The sequence below is a fragment of the Psittacula echo genome (assembly GCF_963264785.1).
Source record: "Psittacula echo genome assembly, chromosome: 10".
NCBI lineage: Eukaryota > Metazoa > Chordata > Aves > Psittaciformes > Psittacidae > Psittacula > Psittacula echo.
Window position 1 is genome coordinate 741735 of NC_137741.1, and position 25217 is coordinate 766951.

The 25217-nt window shown below is 49.1% G+C and overlaps 1 protein-coding gene across 1 annotated transcript; it reads right to left on the reverse strand.

Annotated features, from left to right (window-relative positions):
• Positions 1 to 2702: 2702 nt before the first annotated feature.
• On the reverse strand, positions 2703 to 19435 carry SORD (sorbitol dehydrogenase; the record flags this gene model as incomplete). The annotated part of the gene is made up of 9 exons (XM_080626510.1): positions 19359 to 19435; positions 17818 to 17851; positions 16935 to 17099; positions 13617 to 13776; positions 10936 to 11054; positions 10413 to 10478; positions 3474 to 3649; positions 3041 to 3162; positions 2703 to 2868 (listed from the first exon to the last, which is right to left on the reverse strand). Exons 1-9 carry the CDS (start codon positions 19416 to 19418, stop codon positions 2703 to 2705), a joined length of 1068 nt encoding a protein of 355 aa, XP_080482636.1. The 5' UTR covers positions 19419 to 19435.
• Positions 19436 to 25217: the final 5782 nt, after the last annotated feature.

A 25217-nucleotide genomic window follows, 5' to 3' on the forward strand; every position in this document is an offset into this window, starting at 1 on the left:
TTAGCCCAGGGCATCCTGCTACTACCTACATACTCCTGCAGCCCCACACCCAGGGTCACGCTGGCATGACCCAATCCAGAAAATCCAGTTTTCAAGTTAAGCTTGGCTCTGCCACCTCGATAGACTTAGATTAGACATTAGGCAGAAGCTCTTCCCTGTGAGGGTGCTGAGGCGCTGGCACAGGGTGCCCAGAGAAGCTGTGGCTGCCCCATCCCTGGCAGTGCTCAAGGCCAGGTTGGACACAGGGGCTTGGAGCAAGCTGCTCCAGTGGAAGGTGTCCCTGCCCGTGGCAGGGGTTGGAGCTGGAGGAGCTTTAAGGTCCCTTCCAACCCAAACCAGGTTGGGATTCTATGAAGATAGAGCTTGTGCTTTGCTGGGTGGCTTGGGGAATGCCTCTCAACCGCTTTGGGGAACAGCTTGGTGCCTGCACAACCTGAATTCACAGCACTTTTCCCCAAGATCTAGGTTGTTTGCACATATTGTGAGGAGCCAGTGAGCCCTCTCCTTGAAACAGGCTCAGCTTTCCTATTGCACTTGCTTGCGCCCATTAGCACCCTGAGCCTTCCCTGGACTTGCAAAGGGCCTTAGTTGTGTTCATGTCAGCTTCTTTCAGCAGCATCACCATCCTTCTATCGATCAGGGATCTTTGTGCTTGTTTAAGTAATGCCTAGCTTTGCATTGCTGGGCTGCTGCTCTTGCAGGCTCTATTTGAGCTTAAATAAAGCTGATGGAATTTTTAAAGCACTTTCTTGCTTCCTGTAGTTGGGTCTCAGTCACATGGAGACCTACAGTGCCTGAGCTGTAGCACTGGCTTTGCTCCTGTTAAGAATATTTATGCAGCCTACTGGAAAATGAACACAAGCGTTTCCCCCTCCACTGGTGACGCAGATGGCATGGAGTGGGGATGCAGGCACAGCTCCACAGGTTGTGTCCTACCAGACCCATCACCCCCAGCAATGCTCCCAGGGCCTGGCATGGGAGCAAATTATAGTCAAGAAACCCAAATAAAAGCTCCAGCCCTTGGGATATTAAACCGTTCCCAAAGACCACAGGGAATAGGTCTCAATCTCCCAGCAATAACGGGGTCATGCAGTGGCCAGTGCTCCCCCAGCCATGCCAGTGGGACTGCCCAAGAGGCACTGGCTCACTCCCACTGCTACGTGCTGGGCAGCTTCCCTTCTACAGCCACCACACCCCCTGCAGCAAGGTGTGTTTCAGCAGCTCTTGGATGGGTTCTGCTCCCAAAACTGACTGCAGGGCCAGGCTCACAGGTAGGTTTTACCCACTCAGGCCACCACATTAACCAACCAGCTTACTCAGAGCAGTACTCTGACTGCTTCCCCTTCTGGCTACGGACAGTTTCCCTGAGCTATGGCTTAGCCCTGTAAAACACAGCATGGATTTGCAGGCTTTTACTTCTGCCAAGATTAACTTAGCCAGAAGAAGTATGAGCTTTGATTTGTAAGTGGCTGTTGAAGGTTTCTTGGTCCTGCCAGCACTGCACTCACCTGCAGCCTGGTGAGACCCAGCAGAGCAACAGCCCAGGAGTCTGCACAATCCCCAGTGCCCAAAGTCACAGACCCCTTCAAACCTCCAACCCGAGGCTCTAATGAAGACACATTTATTGAGGAAAGTTCAGTACCGGCCCAATGAAGACTGATCTCTCAGTACTAAAATTAATGCGATGTAATCAAAGATTAGATTTCTGTTATCTGCAACCTGTTACCTTGGCAGTACCTCGTGTGTGGCTCACAAACTCAGCAGGAAGGCCAGATATCCCCGAGAAGTTACCATCACCATTCATTCACAGTGGTAAAACCTTTGAGTGATGTTGTCCCCTTACTTCTCACCTGTGCTCCCCTCCATGTTAAAGGCCAGCTGTGCCCCTTGGGACCCACATAAGCACAGGCCGCTCTGCAGTCCCAGCCACAGACAGGGCAGTTTCCCTGCCCTGAGGTGGTCCTTCTGCCCCATGGGGAGCTCTGCTGGGGGGATGACACTGCAGGTACGGTCACAGCTGGCCTCCAGGCTGGCTTCTTCAAAACAGCCCCACGCTCTGAGCTTTGGGCCTGCAGTTTGCTATTTGCAAAGAGCATGGAGAGATTGACCTGAATGAGCAGATGCTTCCCATAGAGGGTGGGCTGGCCAGGCTTTGTTCCACAGGCTGTTACAGTCCCTGAGCATCCCTGAGGGAAGGTGTAAAGGAAGGTGGAGTATTCATGCACCCTGTGATTGCCAAGCAGGAAGAGCTGCGGCAGGCACAGCCCTAGGGCAGTGCTGGGGCAGAAAGATGAAGAACCAGCATGTCTGTCCTTCCTTCACCCATGTGGCTGGTGACACCCTCCTCCATTGTGTCTGCATGGACAAACCTTGTGGCCATGCAGAGACACCCAGCCTCTCCTGTGTGCAGGGGCTGCTGAAGAGCCAACCACGTGAACCACCATCTCTAACCAAACAGCAGTGTTTTGATTCAAACTATTCCCTACTGGTTCTCTATGTGTAGTTACCTGTTAATACTCTAATGGTGTATCCCTCAGTGCCATTCACCCTCATTATCATTTGATTTTGTAGCTCTATTACAAAGCAGTGCCTGCATAAGGTGACCGTGTAACCACGCAATAGCCATACATCAGCCTTCCGTGGCCTCATCAGCGCATCTCAGGCAGGCGGTGACACAGGGAAAGGGCCAGGCACAGCAGATCTCAGGGGTTGTGGTCACTGGGGTCACACTTCAGCATGACTTTGACCCCTTCCCCCCTCTTGGTGGTCTCAAATGCCTCAAGCGCCTTTTCCAGGGGGAAGCGGTGTGTAACTAAGGGCTTGACATTGATCCGCTTGGATGCGAGCAGCGCAATTGCCACAGGCCACCTGCAAGGAAGATGGAGAGCACAGAATGAGAACAGTTAGCACCCTGAAGCCCCACATAAAAGACATGGAGGAGCTTGGTTTCATTACAGTCATTTCCTTAGCTCAGAAACCAAGGGGCGCTTTTCCTGAAACAGTCTTGGAGGCACATGAGCCCAACCAGCATGAGACTCACGTGTTACAGTAGCGGAATATCCCCCGGATATCCACCTCCCTCACAGCAGCGTTCACAATGGGCACGGTGACCATCTCAGGCCCCAGTCCCACCAGCACCAAGGTCCCACCAGAACGAGTGGCCTGGAGAACAAACAAGTGTGTTATATTTTGCAGAACATCCTGAATAAATAACCCCACGCTTTGTGGCTGTAATGGACTGCCTGGGGCATGGCAGAGAAGCAGCGGAAAAGCAGAGTGCTGCCTGCAAAGATGTTAACTCTTTATTCATCTCTCTTAGTTTGTTGTCTGACAAGCACCTTTGCTCCCCACATCAAGCCCACTTCAATTATGCACTACGGGAGTGAGGTAGGTAACTGTCATTCACTGTGGCACCCCAGAAAAAGAAAAGCCAATTCCATTACTGTTCTGCCTTGGGGACAAGTGATACTCACATAAATGCCAGCCTGGATGCAGGCCTGCACTCCCGTGCACTCTACAGTTATCTCAGGCATGCAGCCAAGCAGACTTTCCACTTTGGAGGCCACCTCCTGTGGCGTCTCATTCTTCACCTGAATGGTGAAATCTGCCCCCATCTCCTTGGCTTTTTGCAGGCGAGAGGCAGATAAATCTGGGGAAAGACAAAACAACTCAAGAACTGGAGCATGATGTGAATCTGAAGGGGAGCAAGAATCTGCTTTCTTTACCCCACCTGACACTTCAACAGAACTACCTTATTGGGTGACCAGCTGCCAGCTCTCTCTGAATACAGCATTTGCCAGCGGTAGAACAAAGTAGAAAACTGCAGCCCACTTGTACCTTCTCAAGAATGTATGTAGATGACCAAGGCCAAACGGCTTCCCACCCTTGATGCAGGTAGGCCACCATCAAGGAGCCCTGATGGAAGCACAGATGTACGGGGTCTGAGCACGATTCACAGGCCAGCATGCAATCAGGAGAGGAAAGGGTCTACGTTCCCTCCCTCAGATTCACACAGCCTTTGGTGAGGAGGCAGGGAGGAGATCTGCCCAGAGAAGGATTAACAATGAGGACAATTTAAAGACACAGGAGATGCTGAAGGCTTTTGAGCTGCAGAAGACGGTACACTTCAAAGAGGCTAAAGCATAAACTCACAGATTAAATCCACACCATGCAAAGCAATGTCAAAGCTGCCACCACTAGATTTGAGGAGTGTTTTTGAAGACAATCAGTTTGTAGATCTCTCAATTTCTCTTTGGAATACTGACAATGTGCCAAGACAAACTACAAGGCCAAGCTTAACTCCAAAGGGCATGTACATTGATGCCACAAGCAGGAATCACAGCAGGAACAGCTGTAGCCAAGCACTTTTGTGTTGCTGTCCTGACACTGCAGAGAAGAGGAACCTCAGTGGAGGCAAAAGCAAAAAGCAGCAGGAGGTCAGGACAAGGCAGTGCTGAGCTACACTTACCCTGTCTGAACAGTGCGGATGTGCCTTACCAAAGCTGCAGCTGTCTAAGACTGCACTGCCCAGGGTCTCTCTGGCAATGACTCTTTCATGAAGCAAGTTCACTAGTTCACACAGGACCTTCATCCACTGGTGAAAATGGACTGTACAAAACCATGTTACACACACACTCAGTGAGTTAACCTAGGGAGGAGTTTCCAGTGAGGAAAATAAACACCACTCACTTCTGCATTTTAGTTCCCTGGCTTTCAAGATTATTTGCTGCTGCTCGCACCCTCAAGAATACCTCTCAAAGGGCTCTAGGCAGAGGCAAGGTTGCTCTGACCTTCCTTCCTGATGGCCCAGAATCACCTGTCTATAGACAGCACAGCACTGACAGGAGAGCACAGGAGGCAGCACTGACTGCCTTTCTGACAGGAAACATCAGGCTCAGAGGATCATGAATGTGGCTATTTCACTTCCAATGGTACTGGATGAGAGCAGATCAGGAGCTCTCTGAGGGCTTCCTCAATGAACCATCTGCAGATGCTTTCAGCTGAGAGAACTGCAAAATGCATTAGTTATCAACACTAAGTGCGTTCCTGCTGTTACAAAGCTCTCCTATCCCTTCACCCTCCTTCTAACAGCACTGGAGGCCGCTTAGCATCTCTCCACTAGTTTGTGTCACAGATGAATGAGCAGGCAAGCCCATGAAAAAAGGGAGTGGATCTGGTAATCCAGCGGACCTCAGATACCCCACTAACACAGAGCAACAAAGCTGCTGATGCCAAACTTCTGCAAGGGCATGGCTATACTCTGGTACTCTGCCCAGGGGGTTCTCAACAGCACTGTCATTATCTTTTGAATATCCACAAAATGGTTTGTAAAATGGAGTGAGCTGCCCTGTTCAGCAGGCACACTGCGTCTTCTCTTTCACATCCCCTGGAAGGAAGCCACCCATCCCTCTCCATGCACCACTGGTTACCAGGACATCTCTGGAGAGAAGAAGGTGGACAGCAGAGGAGAATGGCATCTCCTATGCAGAAACAACCTCTTTGTCTTGCACTGACGCAGTGGTCTGGAGGGGCCTGTATGCTGGCACTGGAAAAAATATCTGGATCAACAATGGAAACTAAGCTGTAACACCAAAAATTTCCTAGACCCAAAACTGAGGGATGAGCAATGCCTCCTGTCAGAGGCCTAGAGGCTTGAAGACTCAGAAAATAACGCTGTTGCCAGGGGCATCCTCCTCTCCAGGGCACACAGTGCACCCACCCACCACAAAGAGGAAAATACCCTTCTCACTAGGGCACAGTCTTCAGAGAAGTCAGAGATGAGCAGGGTGTGAAAACATCGAGGGAAAAGAGAAGAAGGACAAGGCTACTGCCCTGATATGAGCCACTGACTCAGCCTCAGTGCTGGAAGGAAGCCAGAACCTACCCTGCCCATCACAAAGTTAACCTGATGTTACTTAACTGCCAGGGCAGGCAAACAATATGCCCCACCTGCAGCAGGAGGGCTTGGGATGCTGGGTGTGGACACAGCCACCAAGATGAGCACCCAGGGACCTGTGGAGGGAGTTTCAAGGGATAACGAATGGTAACAAAATGCAGATGAAAGAGGAATAGATAAGGCCGAAAAGTAAAGGCAGCATCACTCTGGAAGCCTCAACACGGGCTCTCATTCCTGCAGTTGCAGGATGCATCAGTCATGTCTGTCCCTCCCAAACAGAACATGGCCTCAGGCCATGTGTACAGTCATGCCTGATCCTCTGCTACCCAAGCTACAGACCTTTTGCTCTTGCTGTTGTAGATCCTCCATGCAGCATGAGCATGGACATAGGTATTTTTGAAGCACCTGAAGTACTAAGAAACACTCCTGCCCGGCATTGCTGGTGTCACCCAAATCTCAGTGTTCGGCAAGGAGACCACGGGGGGTCATCAGTGCTCCCAGCAATGGACCAAACTCCCCATGAAGTTTGGTCTCAAAACACGAGCTTGCCGCAGTCACAGCTGGATTCAGCCACCCAGAATATCTGCCCCATCACTAATATATTTTATAATGTCTCTTTGGCAGAAACACATCCAGAGGCACTGTCCTGCAACAGGCCAGCCAGTGCATTTCAAAGTGGCCACAAAAGTCACTCTCGGGCAACAACCCCCCATTCCCCACATTTCCTATAGTTGGCCTCCGGTTTGCTGATCTGCTTGGGAAGGAAGTCCTCACATCAGAGAGAGACACAGGACACAGAAATACCATCTGACCTGTGATAACACCTTGGTACACCTGGCCTAAGTGAATCACCACTGAGCATCTACTGAAGCTGACATATGTGCAAGTTATCAAAAGAGGTTACTGCATTGTTTAGAGCTGCAGACACTTGTGAGTGTCGAGAAGGACTAAGTTGTTCATATTTTAAACCTTACTGTGGCTGAACCCCACAGAGCTCTTGGGAAACTGGTCACTTACACAGTTAAAGTGTTGCACCTTGCCTCTAGGCAGAAATCTGCTTTCACCTCCTGGCTCCGGGAGCTAATGAAAGTTTTGGCTGCCAGGATAAGAGCAGCCTGTTCTTGTATCTCTGCTCCCACGGAGTTATCAAATTACACCTAAGCTTCTTGTGATGTTCTTAAACCAACTTAACAGGAAAATATCCTGACACTCTCTCACTTTCCGTGCTGATCTTCCTTCACAAAGGAGTTGAACTTTGATCAGTTATTCATCTTCCCTGACTTTGACTCCATGGGTTCTGAGGGCACCAGCATCCAGGACTTCAGATTTAGATAGCACAAGGGGAAGTTTCCCTTAAGCAGGAATTGCTAATTGTACCTTTAGTGACAGAGTAAGTCAAAACAGCCCAACACCTCCGTATGAATACCCAGTGTCACTTCACTTGCTGGGGAATAAGACTGCTCTTTTACATGCCTCTAAGGAGAAAAGCAGCTTTTCAGAGCAACAGCAATGTACACAGCAAGGCAAGAAGGACAGCAGAAGGTTGCCCATAAAGATCAATCACACTCAACAGCAGAGTGGAGAAAGCCATAGACCTTAGGGAAGAGTAGATGAGGACCCATGAAACAAACCAATCTTCTGCACCCAACTGCAGTCCATTAAATACATCAGCCTCACCCTCCCCCCAAAAAGCAGAACACTAGACTGTCAGGAATAAAGCACTTCAGAAAGAAGAGCAAAGGTTATCAGAAGCAGTAATAGCTTTTATCAGGAAAGCTGCTTTCTGGGAGGAAAGGCAAGCTTTGACACACATGTGCCTTTGGAAGGGTAGTGCTGAGTATTAGTCTCTACCTACAGTGCCAGCTGGTCTAAGAGAGTGTAAGGGAGTCCCAGAGAAGGGACCCAACCCCTTGGCAGACGCAACTGTCTACAGACACTCACTGCAGAAGCTACAAGAGGTCACTTCTCCCCACGTCACGAAAAAGCTCTTCTAGATATTTCTCTGTTTGTGTGTGGTTTGTCAAACGACACACAAACACCTGAAGCCTGAAGTGCTGCTCAAAGTGCTGCACAGACAAACCTGCTCACAGACAAACATGTTGTAAAAGCTCTGGGTGATGAATTCAAAGAATCAAAGTACAGCAGACTACAAGAGAGCCACTGTGGGCAGACAGCTGCCTCACCTCATAGGTGTTGGCTCCTAAAGCTGATGAAAAATAGAGTTCCTTGAGAAGGGCAGCAAAATTCCCAGCAGCAACAAGCCGAACTAAACCCATTCCTCAGCTCATGTCACGAGCAAAGATCTGACTAGGGACAGCCTCTGAGCATCTCAACCGATCACTTCTCAGGTGGGAGAATTCTACAAGTCAGGACCATTACCTAGACCAAGGCATAAAGATATGAAGGGGTTAATTCCATGTAGCCAAGCTTGCTGACCATACAAACCAGGCATCAAGAACTTCCTACAGCCATGTGGAGCCCTATGGCACATACTATATAGACTTGCTTGCCAAAGGTCCCCAGGAGCAGTCTACAGGCAGAGGCAACAGCAGCCCCAGTGTTACAGGGGAGAATGCACGCAGGCAGGACTGCAGATGGGTGGGCAGGCTGGATCAGCTACTTCAGCCTCACCAGCCCCTGCCAGCTCACCAAGCACTTCCCCACCCAAAGATCAGGTCACTCACCAGCTCAGCTTGACAGCAAGGTTTCTTACACATGACTCAAGAGGCAGAGTTGCTTTTCCTGCTATAGCAACCAATATCCTCAAACACTTCACAGAATCTGGACTGATCATGTCCACCAAGCACACACCTGCAGGGTTGGGCCAGCAGAGCCAACAGTGCCCTGGACTTGGCAGCAAGAGGATTTAGGGAGGAGAAGGCAATGATCTGCCTTAGGTTTTCACATGAGCTACTCCTGAAGGATGCTTATGCAAAGGCAAGAAGGTGGGACATGAATTTTGTCTCTCAACTGAAGCTGAACACAGTAATTGAGAGGGCAAAAATACTCTTGGCCCTAAGTGTGTGAGGTGGAGTAACAGCCTTCTGTAAGGTTCAGGTTGGGGCTTTGGCCCCAGAACGCTGAGGCAACCTGTGTTCACTGTCTAGTCGTACCTGTGTCTGCTCCTCCCAGCCATCAGCACTCAGAAAGATCCAAGAGTAGCAGCAGGAGCTGGGAACACCACTTCCGGGGCCTGTTCAAAACCCAGGTGGAAATTTCAACCAGAGAACTTCCTGAGGTTAGTCCCTCTCTCCGTTCTTCTGGGCAAGCTATGCAGAAGAGCCTGACATTTTGAGGAGATGGAAGGAGCTGTGCTGTGTTAGCATGGCAAAGAGAAGGGGGAATCAAACAGCTGCCTGCAACAACCAGAAGGGCAACTGCAAAGATGATGAAGACTCATTTCAGTTGTTGAAGCACCTGAGAATGACAGTTTGTGAGTGGATCCCACAAAAAGCTTCTTCATTAAGAGGCGGTACAATCCTGGAGCAGGTAACCAGAAAGGTGATCTCCATCCTCAGAGGTTTTCCAGATGCAGCCAGACAAAAACATGGCTCAAGCAGCAGCTGGACTAGAAATCTCCAGGACACAGTTATTTAGGGAAGGCCCATTCCCCAAATGCAGGAACCCTGAAAAAGCCATTTCAGTCATTAAGGGTAATCAGAGGAAAATGAACCCTTCAGCAGGACAGCAGAAAGAAGGGCAGCAAAGGAGGACTAGAGAGGCACAATGTGGTTGCACACAGAAAGGACTGTGCAAACACTGTGTCCGTGCTATTAACTAGCTCTACAAGAAAAAAAAACCTGCTCAGAGCAAACCTCCAAGAACAGCTCCAAACAGGGCCTCAAATACGGTGTGTTGCCTGGCCTGCATGCCTAGGTGAAGACTAGAAGCAGATATAATTAAGGTCTATAAGCACTACAAGGAAGACAAAACCCAATCCTCAAGACTTAATCTATGAGCTAAAGGCAAAATACAAAGTTGATGTCAGAAAAGCTCAAAATGGAAAAAAAAACCCAAAACCCAGTTAGTGATCAGAGGCACCGGGAGCAAGCACAGCTTCTGTAACTCTGCTTTGTCATACACACAAGACACACTGCCTCTTCCCAAAAGACCTGCTCAGAGTTTGAAAAAGTTCTCTAGACTTGACTCAAGGACCACTCATTTTTCTCTGGTTTACTCTCCTGGAAGTACTGTAGCTACTCCACCAGCACAACTTGCCTGTGCTAGGAAGCAGAAGTTATTACCCCGGCCTGCTAACCTAGCAGAGAAGCACTAGCTGTAACCTGCATCTTCTTACAGATCCCAGTTAGCTCAAGAGATCAAAGAATTGTCCTGGGGAATGACGTGTTTATTAGGATGCCCTCCAAACAGGCACACGCTACTACTCCATTCATAAACAGACTTTCCACTGTGCTTGGGCCGCCTCCCCTAGCAGTTACCTTGAAGGAATAATGTGGAACTAGTCAGCATTGTACCGTGGGAAACGGGCACACTCTTAAGGGTTAAAAGGACTTACCTGTAATTACCACAGCTGCTGCACCCATCATCTTAGCAACAAGCACATTTACAAGGCCGATTGGTCCTGGGTACAAAGGGGAGAAAAGAGAATATACACAACTGCCAGACAGCCCCAGCCGCAGGCTCTGAAGTTGCCCAGAGCTCAGCATGTTCCTAGGCTAAAGGAGGCTCTGTGTTTCAGAGCTGTTCACCTGGATCACAGTATCACCATGATTCCAGGGTACTGAGACCAGCTGCTGAGAGAGCACAAGGGATTCTGCAAGGAAAACCACCACCCGCTCCTCTGCTCCCTCAAGCTGGTAGGCTCAGCAAACCCAGACACTGCCCTTTGCATTTGGACTACTCAAAATGCAGCACTGTAGCTCAGCATGGGTAAGACAGACCCATGGTCTCCCTCAGCATCCCTGTAACTCTGCCATGAGGCACGCCTACAGTAGAGCCCAAGTTCATCTTGCAGCCTGGCCACTGCCTACCATACCATGGCAGGCAGAAAACCCCAGATCTGAATATATTCACTGTACCAGAGCCAGACACGAAGACTTTGCTTCCCAGAGTGACTCCTGCTCTTTTGCAGGCATGGATTCCCACTGAAAGGGGCTCGATAAGGGCTCCTTCTTCAAAGGTGACATTATCTGGAAGCCTGCAAGAATCAGACACAAGCAACAGTCACTAAAGAGGTTTATGAGGGTGATGACAAAAGCCACGGAACTCAAAGACCAAACACTGCTCTAAATCATGGTGCCAAAATACATTCTTATGCCTGGTCTGAGAAATGCAGGGCTGGAATGCTTTCAAAGAAGTTATATTGCCTTTTTCCCTCCTCTGAAGCAGCAAAGAGGAATAGAATGGTTTGGTTTGGAAAGGACCTTAAGATCATCCAGTTCCAACCCCCTGCCATGGGCAGGGACACCTCACACTACCATGTTGCTCAAGGCTCTGTCCAACCTGGCCTTGAACACTGCCAGGGATAAAGCATTCACCAGTTCTTTGGACAGCCTGTGCCAGTGCCTCACCACCCTCACAGTAAAGAACTTCTTCCTTATATCTACTCTGAACTTACCGTGGTTTAGTTTCAACCCATTACCTCTTGTTCTATCACTATCGTATCAAGTGCACCTAAACCAGTTACCAGTGAAGTCTGCTCAAGCACCAAATGCAGAGATCCACAAACTTCCCCACATCATCTCTCCAGAATGAGGTGAGTCAACCCAAACTCCTTTGCCACTCATTTGGAATAACCCCCACAGCTGCCTACCCTGAAGGCTGCCCTATGGCTGGGACCTACCAGTGAGCTCCCAGACCCCTCATCTGGGTCTGATTTGATTTTTCAGCTCCACACTTTTAGAAAACATCTTACTGCCAATGCTGATGCCACATAAAGTAAAGGCAGCCAGATCCAGGTCTCTCATCATGCCCTGGATATCCTCCCCTGATGCACCAACTGTTTTAACCAGTGGACTGGGCCCAGCATAAACCCTCCTACCAGCAAGGAAAAGTGCATACAGTAGGTATCAACTTTTGGACAGAAAAAAGCACCATAACACATTAAGTGATGGAAAAAAGCAGAGGGGATAAAACCTTTCTGAACTGCAGACAGAAATAAACCTCAGCCCCACAACCCAGTCCTCCAGAAAGCCCCCAGCATGGGCTGTTACACTGTGAGAAAGGTCTTTCTGACAGCCCTGGGAAGCTCAAGGTCAGATCTCAGCCAGGCCAAAGTAACGGAAATGACAGCTGTGGGAAGATATCTGTAAGATAGCTCTATGTCCCTTATATCCAGGAGGCAGTAAAGGACTGACTCCAAGAGTTCGGTTGTCTCAGAGTTTGGCATCACATTTGCTACTAGGGAGTCTGCCCTCCTCCATCAGTGGGGAAGGCAGCTTTGCAGCATGATCCCATCCCAACACAGTCTGTCCATCAGCAGAAGGACAGATAATATCTGCTTAAACATGTGAGAGACCACTGAGCTCAGCCATCACCTCTTCTAGGCAAACCTGTGCTGGCAGAGGCATTTCACGCCAGGGAATCTGCAACGCATCAGACAGGCCTGCATTGCTGACCTGAAACTGGGAGCACTAGAATCAGGCTTTGCATTTCAAAGCTTAAAAAAAATAAAATTAGCCAGAGTGGTATTTCCGCAAATTGGAGAAAAAAGACAACTACAAACCCACCACTGCTTCCCATGCGAAAACTAGTGATGTTGTCAGAAAATGTTAATAACGCAGTGACAGCAAGCCTGGACGAGTTGAGAAGTGAGTCCCACCCAGCCCAGCACGTCATCCCACTGCAGCTGCTCAGGATCCACTCTGAAAGAAGCTTCCTGCCTGAGGACTTTCATGAGAAAAGCATTCAAGTGCCTCTCCCAACAGATTGATCCTGAACACTTCCTCTGCAGACACCAAAGATGTTCCTGCTCATGGAAGCATCAGCTCCCCACAGACTGAGAAAGAACAAGCTCCAGCCTCAGGGGGCCACTACCCTAGATTGGTTTTAAATCCTTGTGTAAATGCACTTCTGTGGGTATAATGTTTCAGAGGTTTAATCAGGTTTCTAGTGTATTTGCCAGAGTACGTAAGTGCAGACTTGCTTTTAAGCAAATGTGTCATCCTGCCACAGTTAAGTACATACTCAAGTTTGCTGAACTGGATATGAAAATAGATGTGTAATGCTGGCAGCTTAGTGGGGCCACTCAGCACCACACAAAGAAGCACCTTAGCAGGGACATTGCTTTCTGTTCCTGTTCTGCTCTAGATAGGATGACTGTTCTAAATGACAGAGGGAGGTATCACCAGTCAATGTGGTGCTTCCTGGAAAGCAGCAGTAAAGCTAGCTCAGCTCCAAAACCTTCAGGCACTGTTCTTAAAAGGCAAGGACATAGAAAGAAGCAGAAAAGAAACTAACAGCAGGTAACAAATAGAAAAGGAAAATAATTGAAGTGTAAAACAACGGTGACACCCAGGAAATACGCAACATGTGTTTATGTCTAGCACCAGAGGGAATAAACTACACCTGTCTGACAAACCTTTGCAAAGTGGCAGCCATCCAAGCCTTATACATGTTATTAACGGGTCAGAAAGCAAGAAAACCTGTTGTGTAAAAGTAAAGAGTGCTCACTGCAATACTCAAAGGGGCCAAGAGATGATTGTTTCAGCTAATCCCTCTCAGGGAGTATTACTTCTCTGCAGAGGGAGCACCAACTAACTTGTAGCAGTAGCTGGCACTGTGCTTGTAGTAGCGGCACAGGTTCCCATTATCAGGAGGTGTCGCACAGAAGAAGATGGTTGGGGACAGGTTGTAGCGGCCAGTTTTGCAGAACTCATCCATTTCTCTTGGGACACCAGGCTCGATGGCCACTCGATCACCTGCCAGGGTGAAAGCACAGTGTTACTTAGGAAGAACAGGCGTGCATAGGTAGCACCAACCGACCATGTAAGACAGCATGAAACCTTGGCACAAAAGAAGCATGAGGGACATCTGCTAACTGAGAAAGCTCATGCTGCACACCCCAGGCAAGTTCCTAACACTTCCTTCACAGTGGCCTCATCCTCAAGACCTTCAAGTTACTTGAGCCAGTGTTTCAGAAGCACAGACACATACAAACACATATAAACCTCTCTCCAGCTGCCTTGCACTCAACCTTAGCAGATGAAAAGGCAATCCCCACCCCAGGCAATCACATGGTGACCAGAGCTTTTTCAGAATCCGTAGTAATTGGAAGAAGAAATAATCAGGACAAAGCAGGTGATCTCTGCTGGCCACCATGCTGCCAGCTGGAAACGGCTGCCCCTTTGGGGACAAAGCTTATAGTGCAGAAGCAAATCCAGGAGTCAGGAAGAACTTGTTGGGGAACAGAGACATCATCATGGTCTGATGGAGTAACCTGGACTGCTGGAGGACAAAGAGCAATTATGTAATTGTAATCATGAGGCAGGATGGACTAAACAAACAAGTGTGGGACTGCAGTACAACTTACAAGTATGCAAGGGACACAAGACAGTCCATTTTATTTGGCAGAGGAAGACAATTAAAGGCAAATCTCCCAGCGAATCTCTCCACCAACAGGCTTTCAGTCAGAACAGGGACAAGCAGGAGGATGGATAGAAGTAAAAACCCATCCAGCCCACTGCACCACCCCTGAAACAGCAAATGGGGGATGTCTCAGGGTTAGAGGAGCAGGACAAGCACATTTTGAATGTTCTCCCAGCCTCTCACTATGTTCAGCTATGGGCCTCCTAAGCTGTATGTGGCTTCTTTGTATTTAGTAACCCTCAGCATTTCTCTTCCTCCTTCCACCACGTAAACTTTAAGCATCCTTTGCCACAGCGGCCTGCAGGTGAAGCTGCTGCATCTCAGGTAAATGCTGCACTTGGCTCCCACTGTCCCTTGCTATTGTATCAGAGAAATCAGAGAACAGGCAATCTTCCATAGAATTACAGAATCATGGAATCCCAGGTTAGAAGGGTCCTCAAGGATCATCTGGTCCAACCTTTCTTTGCAAAAAAACCAATCAGGACAAGATGGCCCAGTATCCTGGCCAGCTGAATCCTAAAAGTATCCAACATTGAGGAATCCACAACTTCCCCAGGGACATTATCACAATAGCTGATTGCTCTCTTTCTGAAAATTTTTTCCTCTGATGTCCAACTGGAATCCTTCCGGAATTAACTTGTGCCCATCACCCCTTGTTTTTTCCATGGGACTCCTTGCAAAAAGGGAGTCTCTGTTGTCTTTGTAGTCACCCTTAAATACTGGAACATGGTCATAAGGTCTCCCCTGAGCCACCTTTTCTCCAGGCTGAACAAGCCCAGCTCTCTCAGCCTTTCCTCACACGGCTTCCCAGGCCTTAGATCACCTTTGTGGCACTTCACTGGACCCTCTCCAGCCTGTCCACGTCTTTTTCGTGCAGTGGGGACCAAACTGAACTCACTATTCCAGGTGTGTCCTGACAAGCAGTGAGTAGAGTGGGACAACGACACCTTCATGAACCAGGTGATGCCTTTGTTGATGTTCCCCAACATCCTGTTGGTTTTCTTTGCTGCAGCTGCACACTGTTCCCTCCTGTTGAGTTTGTGTCCCCCAGGACTCCCAGGTTCCTTCCCACAGAGCTGCTCCCGGCCTGGCAGATCCCAGCCTGTGCTGCACTCCTGGAGTGTGTTCTCAGATGCAAGTCCTGGCACTTGTCCTTGTTGAGCTCCATGATGTTCTCATTAGCCCATGCTTCCAGCCCATCCAGGTCACCCTGCAGGGTGCCTCTCCCTGCCAAAGTGGTCACTTCCCACTCAGTTTGGGTACACTTGATCCCACCTTCCAGATCATTTATGAAGACACTGAACAGTGCTAGGCCCAATATTGATCCCCGAGGGACCCCACTGGTGACAGGTCCCCAGACGGAGAAGGAGCTGTTCACCACCACCCTCTGGGTGCCCATCAGCCTGTTGCCCACCCACTGCACACACCACTTGTCAAGACTGTAACATATCAGTTTCTCCAGGAGGCTGTAGGATGTGCCCTCTTCCTGCCCTCCATGAGCCTTTAGACCTGTATCAGATGTCCTTGAGTTGTCTCTCCAGCTCCTAGGCTCAAGTTCCTTAGTCATTTGTCATAGAGACGCTGCTCCACATCACATCATCTACATGTCCTCCTCTGAAACTTTTTCACTTCTTTTATATCCCTTTGGAAAGGAGGAGACCTGCATGCAGAGCTTCAGATGTGCAATGATGTCCTCTGAGTCTCTATCCCTTTCCTAACATGGATTTGCATTTTTCACCATTACTGTGCCAATATTACCATGCACTGTGTCAGAGTCTCAGGTCTCACTCTTCAGCAGTAATGGTCAGCCTATTTTAGATACGAAGCTGGTTTTATTTCTTCTGTCATGGACACAACTTTCTGTTTACCTGCACTGAATTTCACCTGCATCTTATTGCCCCAGCATCCTTAAGGTCTCTCTGTAACTCTTGCTAGCTCTCCCATGTCTTCTCCACCCCGCCTATGTTGCTGCCATCAGCAGACTTTGACAATTCACTGCTCAGCCCATTTTCTAAGATATTCATGAGCACAGTGAAGTGTAGAGGTCACACCTGGGGCCTAGTACAGTTGCTCCAGTGACCTCTCTACACTGCAGGAGGCCATTTGTTCCTTCAGAAACATACACAGCAAAGAAACATTAACAGCAGGTTGCTGGCAAGAGCAACATACATGTTTTTTGAGGCTTTATCTAGCTTGTTCAAAAGGCACCTTCTACCAGCAGTCACCCCACTCTGCATTAAATTGAGGTCAGACAAGCTCAAAATACCCCATGATAAAGCATACTTAAGAATTCCATAAACTACAGTGGCCAAACTGCGTGATTAATTGCAGCACAGTGACACTCTTTTGAAGGAGAAGGTCACACTGTGCAATTTACAGCTCAGAATATCAGATAAATGAATGTAACAGAAAAGCACAGCCTGTTATCAACACATTCTCCAGAACTGATCTGCAGGAAAACAAATAAAAAGACAGTTTTGATTCCAATTACCTGGCTTGAGGTGAGTCACCCCTGATCCCACCTTGACCACAGTCCCAGAAGCTTCATGCCCCAGCACCATGGGATCCTTCACAACAAAATCCCCAATTCGACCATGTTGCCAGTAGTGAACGTCAGAGCCGCAGATCCCCACGGAATGCATCCGCAGCAGGACCTCTGCAGAAAGGGGAGAAAGGTCCCTTGTAGAAAAACCTCCCTTCTTCGGCACTGGGAGAGCGACAGGTGTGCTGTCCCTGTGCCTCACAAAGGCCAAGCCAGCACTGACACATTATATATATTTATATAGTATATATACTAGTACATATATTTACTAGAATATATATACCTGAACTGCATGGGCACACCTTAGGATTCATGAGACTCCTGAAAACACAAAACTATACAAGGATTTACAAATCAGGAAAGCTTAAAATACAGTAAGGCCCCTGTCAACAAAAGGTAACACTATCTAAGAGGAGCGTGACTACTACTGGAGCAAGTTCATTTAATTTTTCCTTCTCCATAAGTTGATTTCAGCCCTGGAGAGTCGGTGAATCAAACTTCTTACCAGCCCATATGCCTGGCCTATACTACTATACATAGTCCTGCAGTAAGGTCATCTGACATGTCCCAAAAGCTACTTAACGTGAAATACATGAACTGATGAAACAGAAAGCAAAAAAAGCCAGATAAGAGGTGTATCTGTGACTACTCCAGCTCTTCTTTTCAAGTGGAAATGCAGCGTTATCTCTTTCAGCCATACATTCTTTTTTGGATTGTTTTATACTTTCTCAGTATTATTTTATCTCTATAATATCACAGAATGACAAATGAGAGTAACAAAAGAAAGAGATTAGTAAAGAAAACAGAGAGAAGCAGTCATCTCTAGACCTACCATTAGGGCCTGGTTCCGGGATTGGATGGTTTTCCTATGGACAAAAAGGAAAAATCATTCCACAAAAATCAAGAAGGCTGTAGGAATTACAGGAACACAATCTCACCTATACTGATATAGGTATATTGATACCTTTATGCATCAATAACACAGATAAGTTCAGGCTTCACTGCTTAGACTCCTTATGCAAGCTATGCATCAATGCAGAGTGCCACTGACATGGTGGCAAAGAAGCTTTAGAGAAGCACAGGAGGGTCATACCCGAAGAGAAGCCAGTAAGGCCAGGGGAGCACTGACAACCACCTCCAGTGTTTCCAGCTGCAGGAACATCCCAAGGAAAACTCACACATCTGGGTGTGAGCCAGTTTAGAGACCAGCAACAGAGACAGGATGGGGCCAGATCCACCCTCACAAGTCTCATACACCTAGTTTTGGAGACGCATTGTTGAACTAGAGGGACCATCTCAATTCTCACCAAATTCATCACTCAATTCATCACCAAAAGGTGATGGCTTTTATTTCCAGGAGTCAGGCTGCACTTGCTTCTAATGAAGGTGCAGTTGCTATCAAAGGAATTACCCATACGGACACCATTTGGCCTTTGGCACATGTTGCCTGACCTGTGCAGGAACTGTAAAAAATCAACTTCCTTGACAATCATCCCCTAAACAAGCTGCTGCACATAGCCAAAGTCTGCATGTTCCTAAGAGCCCGCCTGCCAGAACTGTTTGTACAGAAAACTGCCTGTCAATGTTTGCTCATGTAAATCTTCCTTCCCCAGTTTGGCACTTCCCAAACTGGCAAACACAGACCTTCAGCAGCGATGCAGTGATTCTAGGAATATCCAAGGAATCACTGGAATATCAAGTGCCCAGTCAGAAAAGCAGAATCAGATTGAAGCACCAACTGAAAATAAAGGCCCCTGTCTCCACGAGGGTACTCCGGCACAAGCACAGACATGACCTGTGCAGCTGCTCCCTTTGAACCCTCCTGCTGCTTCTCACTTGGGCTCTGACATCAAAAGCAGGAACGTGTCAGCCTTCAGTTGGGCTCACGCTGCCCACAAGGCTGCCTACCCAACGGCACTCACCCCCGTCCCTCCGCTCCACGTCTCTCCTTCCCTCCACACGAAGCAAAGAGGGGCTCGGACCCTTAGCCCCAGCCCCAAGCTTTGGGATCCCTGCACCCTGCTTGGTCAGCCCCTCGGACACGGGTGCAGCCGCTGCCCTTCCCGCTCCCAGCCCAGGGGCAGTTCCGCTCTGACCCGGCACCTCTCGAGGGAACCGGACACCCCTCAGCCCTCAGCCCCAGAGGGCTCCCGGCCCCTGGGAGCTGCCCATCGCCCCGGCTTGCCCCGGCTCCCTCCCACCCCGGCCCGGGCAGCGCTGCCGGGCCGCCCCTCGGCCGTCCGGCCCTGCCGCCCCGGCGCCCTCTGCCTGGGCCCCGCCGAGCCGAGCCGAGCCAAGCCGAGCCAAGCCAAGCCAAGCCAAGCCAAACCGAACCGCGGCGGCCGCGGACAGCCCGCTCCTCCCGGCCCGTACCAGGCGCAGGTCCCCGGCTCGGTGCACCACCACGGCCAGGTTCTGCCCCAGCGCCGCCATGGCTCGGCTCGGCTCGGCTCGCGCGGCGCCCGGGTCCAAGGGCCGCCGGCGGGGCCTCCCACCGTTGGGCCGCCCCTCAGCCCCCGGCCGCCCTCTGCGCCAGGCTCGGCACCGCCCCCGCGGCACGGACCGGGCAGGCGCGCGCCAGACGGGGCCCGGTTGCAGGCCTTGGGCCGCAGAGCAGACTGCAGGCCCGAGGCCCAGACCCAGGTCCGATGGGGCCAACCCCGCAGGGCAGCCAGGGCCCAGTAGGCCCCAGATAACCCCCGGCACCTGCATAGCCTGGGGAGCAGCTTCGCCTGGGGTCCCGCTGGCTGCCCTCCCTGCACCCCCACTCCAGCCAGGGGCTCCTGCGGCATGGCCGCTGCGGTCCTTGTATACTGATATAAGACTTGATATAAGTCTTATAGACTTTAAGATATAAGATATAGATATAAGACTATAAGGCTTGATATAAGAAACGCTGGTGCCTGGAAAATATAAAGTACTTTTTAGCTTAACTTAAGTTGTAGAAAGAAAACTATGTTATAAGTCTGTGGAATTTAGGAGCCCCACTAACCATGAGTTAATTGTTTCACACTAGCCTTCTAAAACATTTCACACCATCCTTCTGCTTATCGGTTAGTTCAAAGACAGAACCTCCCAAACATCTGCTCGCTTGGGATACTCCTTGCCTGCCCATCCTGCAATAAATCCTGTTCTAAATCTTTGCTAGTTAACAGAATTATTACAGATACGCCTGGTTTCAGCTAATTGTGTGACTGCTGGGGCGTCCAACTGTGCCAAAGGTGAAAAGTTTAAGAAGAGGAAGACTCGTTTCCTTCATCTTGAAGACCCCTACTCACAAGAGGAAGACTCATTTACTTCATCCTGAGACCCTCACCCATGACCACGGGGGGGGGGGGCACTGCGCATGCGCAAAGGACCCTTTAGCTCATTATAATACGAAGCGGGGATAGGTCATGAATATGTATAGGCGTGTAACTTTGGAGGATAAATGTAGCGGGAAACGACACTGAGGTGTGCATACTTTGGAGGAGCTATCCCCATGCACCTCAGCGCTGAATAAAAACATAACCTACTTTACAACTTCAACGAGTTGTGGAGTAAAACCGCGTATCATAACGGGGTGCCTGCGGGCCCTGTACCCTCTTAGGTCGTGTCCACCCATATGCATGCTTGCTGCTGCGCAAAGTGCAGCAGGTTGGTTCAAACCACCGCTGGTGTGAAGCTGGCAGCGACAGGGTGCTGTGCACTTCAGCTAAAGTTCAAGCAAACATGGCCCATGGGCTTGCGTGGACCCAGCCGGACACAGGAATGGGGCTATCTCAGCTGTGGAAATGCCTTACTGGGGTTAAAGTAAAGAGATTTTGGTGGTGCTGGGTTTCAGGGATGAAAGGTTTTCCACCCAAACAGACTTGGCAAAGAGCTCAAGATTATCCGCTCCAGTGTCCCCTGAGAGCATTCTGAAGCTGAAAACTTTCCAAGCTTGACTTCCTTGGAAAACCAGAAAATGGACATGATATGTCATGCAAAGTCGCCAGAACCAGCTGAAAATAGCCTGCACTTTTAATATTGCTTTTTCCTCCTGCTTGCCTGAATGGGAGTATCTATGAATTTGCTTTTCTTGCAAAAATGTTCCACTTTCCAGGCATTTGTTTTCCCCCCATCAAGGTCATTCCCTGTAATGTGTACCTGAGTTGGAGTGAGCATGAAATGAGTGGCTGTGCGCCAGCCCTGTGGTTACTCTGAGGGCAGTGGAAGAAGTTTGCATGTGAGGAGTGCTGTGTCAAAGCACCTTACTCAGTATTGACAGGGTAATGCAATTCCTGCCACATGCACTGCCTCAGTAGGTGAAACAAGAATATTTGCATTTCTGCAGAATACTGAAAGATGGAGAACAGCCTCTCTTCCTGGATACACTCATATTCTCAAGGCACCCATTTGTGCCTCTCCTCCTTAGGATGTATTTGCAAGCAGACTCCAAACTTGACTTGCTGTGCAAATTGTCTGTGTTATCGTGTCCGCGTCCCAGCATGGAAGGTGCTGTGAAATCTAGAGCAATGTGCAGCCTCTTTGGCTCCCTAAATCTGAAGAAATGCTGGAGGCATATAGTGGGGGCTCCGCTGGGAACTTGGGGCTCTTGCTGCAGTACAAGTCCTTTTGCGTCTTACGTGGGTTTTGCTCCCCAAGTACATGGCAGGGTGTTGAGGGTTCCCCTGGGAGCTGTCACAGGAGTCATCTTCAGCTCCTGTATCACTAAGTCTTGTTTTCCTGATGGACTCTCTTCCCCAGTATTGCTAATTTTCGGATAAACCCCTGAATAAGTGGAGTTGCCTAGACTTATGCATGTCTGGGGATGCCTGGGGAGCTTGTGATTCCTATGCAGCCTTATCCCTCCTTTTTCTGAAGAGAAATTTCTCAGAGGCTCAGTGCTTGCCCTGGATGGTTTATGTCCTTTTGAAACCACCTCCATTTCATTGGGCACAGTCGCAGACTGCTGTTGCAAAAAGTAGAGCTGTATCCTTGCATGCTGTGGCACACACTGGGATTTCCTCTTTGTGCATCAAACAGACCAGGCAGGGGTGTTGGGTGGGCACAGAAGTGTGTGTTTCTATTGCCACGGGCTGTCTTGCTGCAAAAGTGGCTTCTTTGCTGCTTTGTTCTGCTTTTGTGCGCCAGTGCATGGTCTGAAGAGCCTGGCCTCTGGCTGCTGCTGTGCCTGGGTGTTACTGCCTTGACAGGGCAGGTTTAAAGCACTTTGCTTCTGTCGTATTCTCTCCCAGGAGGAACTAATGGTGCTGAATCTTCTTCTCAGGGCACAGTGATGCCCTTGGTCAGCATGGCCCTGTGGCCAGACAGCCTCTTCTCCTGCCCTACAGCATGGTGGGGAGAGAGGAGGTTCCTTGCCAGCATTTGGCCAGACAAGTGTCTTTGTTGGGACAGGAGAGTTGGTTCCTTCAGCTATTCTGCTCCTCCCTGCCGTTACTGTCAGCACTGTCTTCAGTTTCCTCCCCTTCTCTTTTCCACTTTCCTTCTGGATCACATCCACTTCACATTTTCCACCTGCTTTCTCTGCCAGTATTTGCTGCCTGGCAGCTAGCTCCAGCATGCAGACTGGCTCTGCCGTGCTTCCAGATCACAAGAGCTTTGCCAGTCGCTACAAGTCCTCCGAGGTCTTGGTTTAAAAGACATTTTGAACTTCTTGCCATGCTCCATTTCTCTTTCTTTGCCTTCAACACTGCCTGGCAGTCTTTTGACTGCCAACCAAAGAACTCTATATGCCAGACCTACTTAGGACTTAGCTGCATATGCATTTCTTTTTCACGTGTGCTTGTGGGCATCCAACCTATACTGACCGTAGAGGTCATTCACATTCCTTCAAGCACACAATAGAGGTGCTATAAAGATCATGCCATAACCATAAAATGGCTTTGTAAATCAATAATTATTGCCAGAAAAGTTTCACTTTGCATTAGCTTAACAAAAATACGTTTGCCTTTTCAGTCAATGATCAGGATCACTGTTGCCTCGCTAGGTAAGAAGCTAGGTGCTTTATTGACATGACTACAACTCAGTTCACTTATAGCAGTCAAACTCGGCATGAATTTTCTTTTTTTGCAAGTTTTAAAATACCTCTTTGAACCATCTCAGGTGAGGAGAGGGGTGGCATGGCCTCAGGGGACTCATCTCCATGTCTTAAAGAGGAGCTCCCCCGAAACAAAGGGCAGCGTTGCAAGTTGGACACTGGCCAGTTCCCCATGGAGGATGAGGACAGTGTTTTGGGCCCCAGATCCTTCAGCAGTCCCACCAGCCTCAGGTGTAGTGTTGACATGGGGGCCCTTTGTGGAACAAATACCTGCTCTAAGCATCAGATCTAAGTGCAAGGCTCTGCCAGGTCCAAAATGTAACTAGAGGGCTGAATTCCCTGTACCCTGAGCCCGATCTCTTCACCTTCAGGAGTTCTCCATCTCCATGCACAGCTCAAGCAGGATTGGAGGCAGCTACTTCTTTTTCTCTCCCCTTATTTACCCTGAAAAGGATTTCTGTGTTTGCCTAGGAGGTGCTGTTACCCTCAACAGGATCCCTGTGAAGCTCTTTGACGTCCCAGAATAGCAATTCTGTTTCTGACCAACGAGGTCAAATGTTTTCTCCCAGATTTATGCAGAAAACTATCCAGACCTACCAGCACCATTGGAAGAAACCAGCACCAACAGTTAGAAAAATACAATAATAACTTCTTTATCCCAAAGAGAGGAGATGCCATAGCAGCACGTCAGCCATAAAGCCACCATCTTCTGACAACCTTATCTCATCTCTGAATCAAAGTGAGTATATTAGGGCTGCATAAGGTAGGTCATGGCCACCAGACCTAGATCCAGATTAACCTTCAAATGAAGTTCAGTAATCCTGTGGAATAGCTCTAAGTGTGGGCAGTTTTGTTCTGGAATAATAACTGTGTTGTATTTTTAAATCTTACTCCCTGCAGAGACAAGCCCTCAGATAATTTTATAGTGAGGGGATTTCTTCCAAAAACAAGAACCTCTGTTGCTGAATGTGCCAACAGCGATAATGCAGCTCAAAATAGCTATCAGTGATCCTCATTTTTAAATATTTACTTATACTCCAAAACCAGTTCCTTTGCCGTTTTGGGGTGCATGACCACAGAGCTTCCCCCTGCTCTTTGTCCTCTGAGCCCTTCATGAGATGTTCCACCGGGAAGACAGGATCAGAAGTCTAGTGGCTGAACTGCCCCTCAGAAACATGGAGCTTACAAGCAGCCTCTTTGCCAAATGAGCTTTGTCCAGATGGCAGCAGCGGCCTTGGGACATGTGTTGTGTCAGAGGGTGCTGGGGCATGCGTCCACCTATTTTTTTTCTTGTGTGCGTCCTCCCCTGGAGGGAGGGAACTCATCCAGCTCCAACCCCTGCCACGGGCAGGGACCCCTTCCACTGGAGCAGCTTGCTCCAAGCCCCTGTGTCCAACCTGGCCTTGAACACTGCCAGGGATGGGGCAGCCACAGCTTCTCTGGGCACCCTGGGCCAGCGCCTCAGCACCCTCACAGGGAAGAGCTTCTGCCTAAGAGCTCATCTCAGTCTCCTCTCGGGCAGGTTAAAGCCATTCCCCCTTGTCCTGTCCCTACAGGCCCTTGTCAAGAACCCCCCTCCAAGTTTCTTGTGGATACCTTTTAAGTACTGGAAGCTGCTCTAAGGTCTCCGTGGAAATCAAGTAGTGATGTTACTTCCCCTTCACTGCAGCATGCCTTTCTCTGTGTACCACCCTGAAGCCATCTGTCTGCATAAGCATGATTATCTTGCTTATATCTGGCTTTTTTTCTGGGTTTTAGTGGGTTTGGGTTTTGTTTTTTTTTTTATTAGTTTGTTGTTTGGCTTTTTTCCTGCTGCTTGCCACACACCGTTGACTCCAGAATGGTTTTCAGATCCAGCCACATGGTACTCAACTGCAACCCCAGAGAAATGGCTTGATCCAGACTCACCAGAGGAGTGAACAGCCTCTGTTTTGGACTTCTAGATTTTCTTTTTTTTCTTTATTTTCTTTTTTTTTTTTTTTTTGGTAATAAAGGACCATGACTTTTGATGAAGGAAAGTCAGAGAAGCTGCATGGATGCTTTTCAGAGCTTTTTCTAAGTTCATGATGCAGCCATCTCTGAAAACATCATCAAGTCCTCATGGGCTGCTGGTTCCAGGGGAGCTGTTTCATACCTGAGGGGCTGGCTGAAAGAGCAGAATGCTCCCTGTGAGTGAAGCAGAAAAATAGGACAAGAGAGCAGAAAACAAG